Raw genomic sequence first — 6,502 nt, forward strand, 5'->3', positions numbered from 1 at the left:
GCAGTAGTTGTGTTTATGTTGCGGCACAGCTCCGTGGGCTTTGTGTGTCTGTTTCTCTGTTTCTAGAGTTTGTGCCAGCTGTGTGTGACATTAATGTCACTCCTTGTGTCCTGCTGTGTGTTTTTTTTTTTATATATTGTAAGAAATTGACTGTCAAGAGTGTAACATTCCTGATCAGTGACGTTGTGTACCTTCTTGGTACCAAGGCAAAGAGATTTTATGACATTCAAAGGGCTTCAATGAAAGCTGATGATCCAGGAGTTTCTCAGTCATAGATTAAACTGTTTTTCTTGTTTTGTTTTTTAAGCTTAAGCCAGTAATTTGTAAATGTATTGTACAGCTAGTTACTATGCAGTGTAAGTTTGAAAGCCCTTAAACATGTCTTAACTCATCCGCTTCAGTTAAATGCCTTTCTTTTTTTCAATAGTTTACACATATTTGCTGAGTTATGAAACGGAGAGTCCTGCTTAAATGCGACTGCATGCGAAAATGAGTTCTACTATCAATGATGTCACTTGCACAGACGGCAGGCGTGCATGCGGCTTGTGCAGGCGTTCCTTCGTTCCCACTAGATCAGTTTGCTTTCAACCGGCTTTGACCAAATGTTGCCAGGTTTCAAATGCCAAAATCTTGATGAAACCCTCAGAAAATAGTTCATTTGGACTTCTGAGTTGAAGCAGGCAATTCTTTAACGATGGTTATTATTAATTTATGCAGCCAAAGTTACACTTTCTGTTACATAGTGCTTTCATACTTGATGCCGGTTGGTTTTTGCAGTAGGTCAACAGTAGTAGCACACCACCGCTAGTACAGTAGAGGATTGTGGGAGGTTTTCATGTAGTTAAGTGATGCAATCGCAAGGTTTCCCCCCCATGTAGCTGTTTATGATCAGTATTAGGAAAGATGCTTAGACGGCTTTGGACACCTTTCTAAATAGGAGCTTTGGCGTTGGATGTTTTTGGCGCTCAAATAACCAGCTTTTTGTTAGAGAATTTTAAGGATGTTTGTTCTCTTATATGTTGGTCAATAGGTGTAAGATTATGCTTGAAAATACTGACAGGGTAATCGACTGAGGAGAATAGCAAGTTAAAGTTAAGCCCAGGAGTCTAAATGATAACCCTGGCTTGAAGGTAAAACGTGCTTTAATTTTTTTTTTTTTTTTCATGGGTGTTTTGGTGTAAATCCCACATAAATAAACTTATTCTAGAATTTTCTCAGGATTATGGTTGGAATGGTGTTAGTAGAATTATTTAAATTTGGTGAAAAGCAACACTTTCTTTTGTAAAGCTTAATAAAATATTGATTATTCACAAATTTACTGTAAATTAGTAAATCATATCTGGCTCAACACCAGTTTATTCTGTCATTACAGTTAAATGTGGTTGTTATCATAAAGGAAAGACTAATTTGGGCATTTTTAAATAAATATCTTCCATGATAACAGTTTTCATATTTTTTGTGCAAACATCTCGACACTTGTGTCATGTTTGTGGAAAACCTCTCCTGTGATGATCCTCAGATTTTTAATGGAATTGCCTTAATATTCTATTGATTTCCTTTTTTTTATCACTTCCCACTGATGTAGGACAAATTGCTCTTTCTGAAACGGTCACTTTTTTAAAGGCGAGACCCACATGGATGTTGTTATTGCTTCTATTTGCCAGTGGTTATGGAGTTTTAGATATCAGAATAATGCCTCGATGCCTTCTTGTTGCCTTCTGCTTGGGAGGCTTACGATGTATATAATAAATTGTATTTATAAATAAACTAATACAGAACTTCATGTGATTATTTTTGTTTCTTTTTGCATTTCAAACAAGACTTTCCTCATTTAAAATGTCCTATTTCTGTGCCTAATTTAAATATACACATAGTGGGTCGGTCACCTTCAAAGTAAATTGCAGCTTTCGGTGTACTGTCAAAACCAGTCGAAAGACAAGGTAGACCTACATTAATCACTGCATTTTTTTTCTAACATCAACTTGTGGTTGGATATTGTTGACACATTGAAATCATTCCAGGAAAACAGAACACACATAAAAGCATTAAAAGAAATTACAGAGTGGATTTCTGTTCAAATGTTTACTGACCAAAGAACAAACATTTAATGAGAACTTGTGTAAAGTTCTGTGAATTGTAGATGCTCTATTGATTTACTAAAGGAAGTAACTTAAAACTACATTAACAAAAACAAAGGAAGTAAAACCTAAACTTCTACATTCAGGCAATGTAGGTCAAATCTATATTCAGCATTGTAAAGGTAGCAAAAACCGTATATTTGCTAAACCACTTCAAAGCATTTTAAGGGGAAGACTCTAAAAAGCATCTTTATCTGTTTCTTGTGGTTAATTTAGTGAAACAAGTTTACTTTCTACTGTCATTCTATTAAATTATCACAGTGAATTACTATATATAATGCGAATTTCAGAAGAGACAAGCCCTAATGGAAATTAATTCTACGTTTTTCAACACTATGCTTTTATTTGTCACTCCAAATTGTTCTCTAGAAACACAAGCTTACATTAATGTTTTGGGTTATATTCATGTTCACCTCTTCATGTTCAGACAAACATGAGTTTTAGAGAAATTCCGGTCAAAACCAGCTGTCATGTACTTTTTGCCACTAAAACGAATTAAATTTATCTCATTTCCACATTCAATTGTGAATCAATCATTTGCAAATATATAGTATTTTTAGTCACATTGGCAATAATTCATAACCACATGATGTTGCCATGTTTTCTGCATTAAAACAAATACCTTTAAACTGTTTTTTTCCTCACTTAAAGATTTTTAAAAGATTATATCAAGCAGTACAAGAAACAGATCTTAATTTTTTAAAAAGCACAAAGCAACACTAAAAAAAAAGGTCTGGCATCCATCTTTAGAAAAGCTGAGAAAGATCCCGAGCAAAAACAGGAAATGAGGTCTTTGACATCCTGCCACAATGACTACTAAAAAGCTCATTTTAAACTGACATTTGCTCTAATGGTGTGCAGACAATGTCAGACACATTTCAATGTAAGTTACTTTATTGTGAACAAAAGTTCAGATTACAATTTTCATGTGACCTACTTTTTATTTTAAATTATTCATATTTGGATATGTATGTAAAGTGTTTATCAAATGTAATGAAGTAGAACCAAAAGTTACATTTAAATGTCATTTTTTTCTAGTATTGTGTGATCTTAGTCAGTTTAATATGTCTATAATCATTAACTGTATATAGACAACTGGACTGAGTGGGTCTGACATTACCCATTGAAGCGAAAAGAAGCCAATTCAATCAAACATTTTTTTTATAATACAGGCTATGTTGGAGCCAGACACCAGTGATTGGTCCGAGTCAACGTTTCTGTGGAAACTACTGTTGCCAATCATTAGTGAGCTTGTTTTAAGTCCACCCCCCTACCACTGAAAGCGGCCTCGATAATCTGTCAATCAAACATTGAGATGGGGGCCAACGGGCACCATATGGTTTCACTGAGCCATGTGATTGGTCAGTTTATAACTTGAATAGCTTGGAATAACGAAAAAATATCACAAGACAAAAAAAAAATAGGATTAGCAAGATCATGTTCAGAAAAAAGTTTCAGAGCAAGAATTTGTATTCTGACTAAAATAATAACTGTACAAGTAGAGACTGGACTGAGCAACCCCTCCCTTCTCATGTTCCAAATAGGAAATACAAAGTGGTTGCAAGAAGGCCAAAGTCCCATAGACTTCCATTGAGAAATAGACAGTTATTTCTCAGTCATTTTATTTGTCAGAATAACCATTCTTGCTCCAATGCTTTCTACCTAGCACATTCTTTCTAATCCAAACTTTTTTAAAGATACCTTTTCTTTATCGCCATTTATTCAAGTTATAAACTGACCAATCAGATGCCTCAGTAAAAGCATATGGCTCCCGCTAGCCGCACCTCGAACGTTTGATTTCCCAGAGCCGCTTTCAGTGGGAGGGGTGTAAACTTCCAACAAGCTGGAACAAGCTCACTTGTGATTGGCGACAGTAGTTCCTCTAATAACGTCACTCAGCGCGACTCAGACTAATCGCTGTCGAGGGGTTGTAATATGGCGGTAGACGTATCAGGAAGTGACGGTGAAGGCTCTGGCCTGATTTTGCGAGGGCCGAACGTAATCCATTTCTTATGGCGGACCTTAATGCTTGTTATGTCCAGTTCGTACTTATACAGTCAATGGATAAGTCCCATGCCTAGCCCTGGATAAATACAGATGATTTTATCAGGAAGGGCCTCAAAAAAAAAAATAAATAAATAAATAAAATAAATAAATCAAATACGCAAATCCGGTCTATGTCCCAGTGAATTTACTTTTTTAAAGGTATTATAGTAATAATAGTTAAACTTAAAAAATAAAATAAAATGATTGAGAAATAATTGTTTATTTTTCAATTGAGGTCTATAGGATTATGGCTTCTTGGAGCCAGGAGCTACTTCCTGTTTGGAAGGACGGATCGCTCAGTCCAGTTCTTTTATACTGTCAATGGTAATAATGTTGCGTTATAATATTTAAAGTCTTTGTTAATATTCACAATTTAGCTAATATGTTGAAATTTTGAATTTGTGTATGTCGTGTTTATGTAAAAACTCTGTTTTCAATGTTTCTTTCTTTTGAGAAAAAGACAAAAAAAGCTTCTTCGCGTTTCTGCCTCGCGCACGCACCCTTGGCCACAACAGCCAAAGCACGTGCGCGCCCCCGCTGTGCAGCGACAAGATGGCGCTGGCCGCCGGATCAGGTAAATGACTGAGACGTTTCAGCGGGCAGAAGAAGCTGTTGTTGAATTATCCGATCGTTCGAGTTCGCTAGAAAGCTCTTAAACGTTTCACGGACGCCGGTAGCCCCCATAGAAGGGAGCTATGTGGAAAAGAAGGCTGACGCTTAAAGCAAATCTTAGCCAGACCGACTAGAAGCGACCCCCCCTCCTAACATTCGTTACTGGCTCGAAGTTAAGATGGACCGTTTTATCGTCTGCCAATTTAGCCGGGACTTCTTTAGCTAGCTTTTCACGGAAGCACGCGGGGAATGCGCGATTCATGAACCGCGCCGCTGCTACGCTAACATTTATTTTGGGATTAGTTGACGCTGAAATCGGATGTCACAAAGCGGATGTGTTGCTCAAATGTCACCGTCAGTTGCGGCTGCATCCGCGTTCGAGCCGCCCGCATGGCTGTAGGACGTCAACACACGGCTGCGGGGGTTCTGATGAGGACACAGGCCGGCTCTAGTTAACGGTTTAGCCCCGGTGTCTCACTGCAGAGGCCAGGTGATGCGGCACCGTCACCGCCCGCAGAAACACACACACACGCACACACACACAACCCAGAGCTCGATTTGAGTTGATTCACGCAGTTTTCTTCAGCATGAGCTTCACCGCGTGACGGCTTTCTTGTGTTTGTCCACAAACAGGCGTGAAAGTTCCCCGCAATTTCCGTCTGCTGGAGGAGTTGGAGGAAGGACAGAAAGGTGTGGGCGACGGGACCGTGAGCTGGGGGCTGGAGGATGACGAGGACATGACCTTAACGCGGTGGAGAGGGGTGATCCTAGGTCCTCCACGGGTTAGTGACACCAGTTAACACCTCAGTCAGTGCTGAGCTGCAAGCTGTTAAAGAGCTAAGCCAGAAGGTTAATGGACTGGTATGGCCCTGAAGGAGCTTAGCTTCCACTCTGTCACACCTGAGACACACTTCCTTCAACAACTCATTTGCATCCAAATCGCAGCTGAAACTTTAACCTTCTTCTTAGTTGAAATTGTACTTTCCTTTTACCACTTTAAAGATTCACTCTGATTAAAATTGTGTTCTTGTGGCATTTTTCTGATGATGTACGATAAAATCAGCAGGCCACAAGCTCCCTGCTCCACTCCAATCTGATGCATCCACTTGCAGACAAACAGATCCATGTACGTCCTCATTTTCCTCGTCCAAGCTGGCATCTAGCTCTAAGATGTATGGCTGGATAGCTTCAATATTGCTTGCCATTTTTTGTTGCACCGCTAATTTTAACTTGGGGATATGAGGGGCTGTAAGCTAGCATGAGAGAGTGTGAACAATAGGCTAATGGGAAATGAGCGCTGGCTTACTCTCAGTCAACAGTCCCGCCCACAACTCAGAGTTCCTGCAGAAACTATGTCCTAGAAAATGACAGTTTTTTTTTTTTTAATTTTAGCTAAAAACAGCATATGCATAATCAAAGGACCACCGGGAACACTTTTACAACAAATCAAAAAATGATTGGAGTTGAACTTTAAGTACTTCAAGAATAATGGAACAAAATCTTTTCTATAGTAACAGGGTTTAAGCAGATCTCTCCCATCAGGACGACCAGTGGCTCCATTTCCATATACCACAGTGGCTTATTGATGGGTTGGGTTAAGCAGCACTCCTACAGTGTGCAAATGTGTAGACCGAGAACTGGTAAATGAATTGAAAAGTACCAAAAGTTGTACATAAAAGTTGGACTTTTTGTGGATTTTCAAACAT

At 38.7% G+C, this 6,502-nt stretch overlaps 2 protein-coding genes across 2 annotated transcripts in view; one reads left to right on the plus strand and one right to left on the minus strand.

The window, feature by feature from the left end:
• LOC112158994 (kelch-like protein 12) overlaps window positions 1-6,502 on the minus strand; it is a 145,982-nt gene that overhangs the window by 56,904 nt on the left and 82,576 nt on the right. The gene's annotated exons all lie outside the window — the stretch shown is intronic.
• peds1 (plasmanylethanolamine desaturase 1) overlaps window positions 1-6,502 on the plus strand; it is a 14,962-nt gene that overhangs the window by 3,064 nt on the left and 5,396 nt on the right. Inside the window, exon 6 of the mRNA XM_024292750.1 lies at window positions 5,430-5,578. Within this exon, the coding sequence (XP_024148518.1) occupies window positions 5,430-5,578 (149 nt within the window). The remainder of the gene's footprint in view (window positions 1-5,429; window positions 5,579-6,502) is intronic.

The sequence above is a fragment of the Oryzias melastigma genome, linkage group LG7, assembly GCF_002922805.2.
Source record: "Oryzias melastigma strain HK-1 linkage group LG7, ASM292280v2, whole genome shotgun sequence".
NCBI classification, from domain to species: domain Eukaryota; kingdom Metazoa; phylum Chordata; class Actinopteri; order Beloniformes; family Adrianichthyidae; genus Oryzias; species Oryzias melastigma.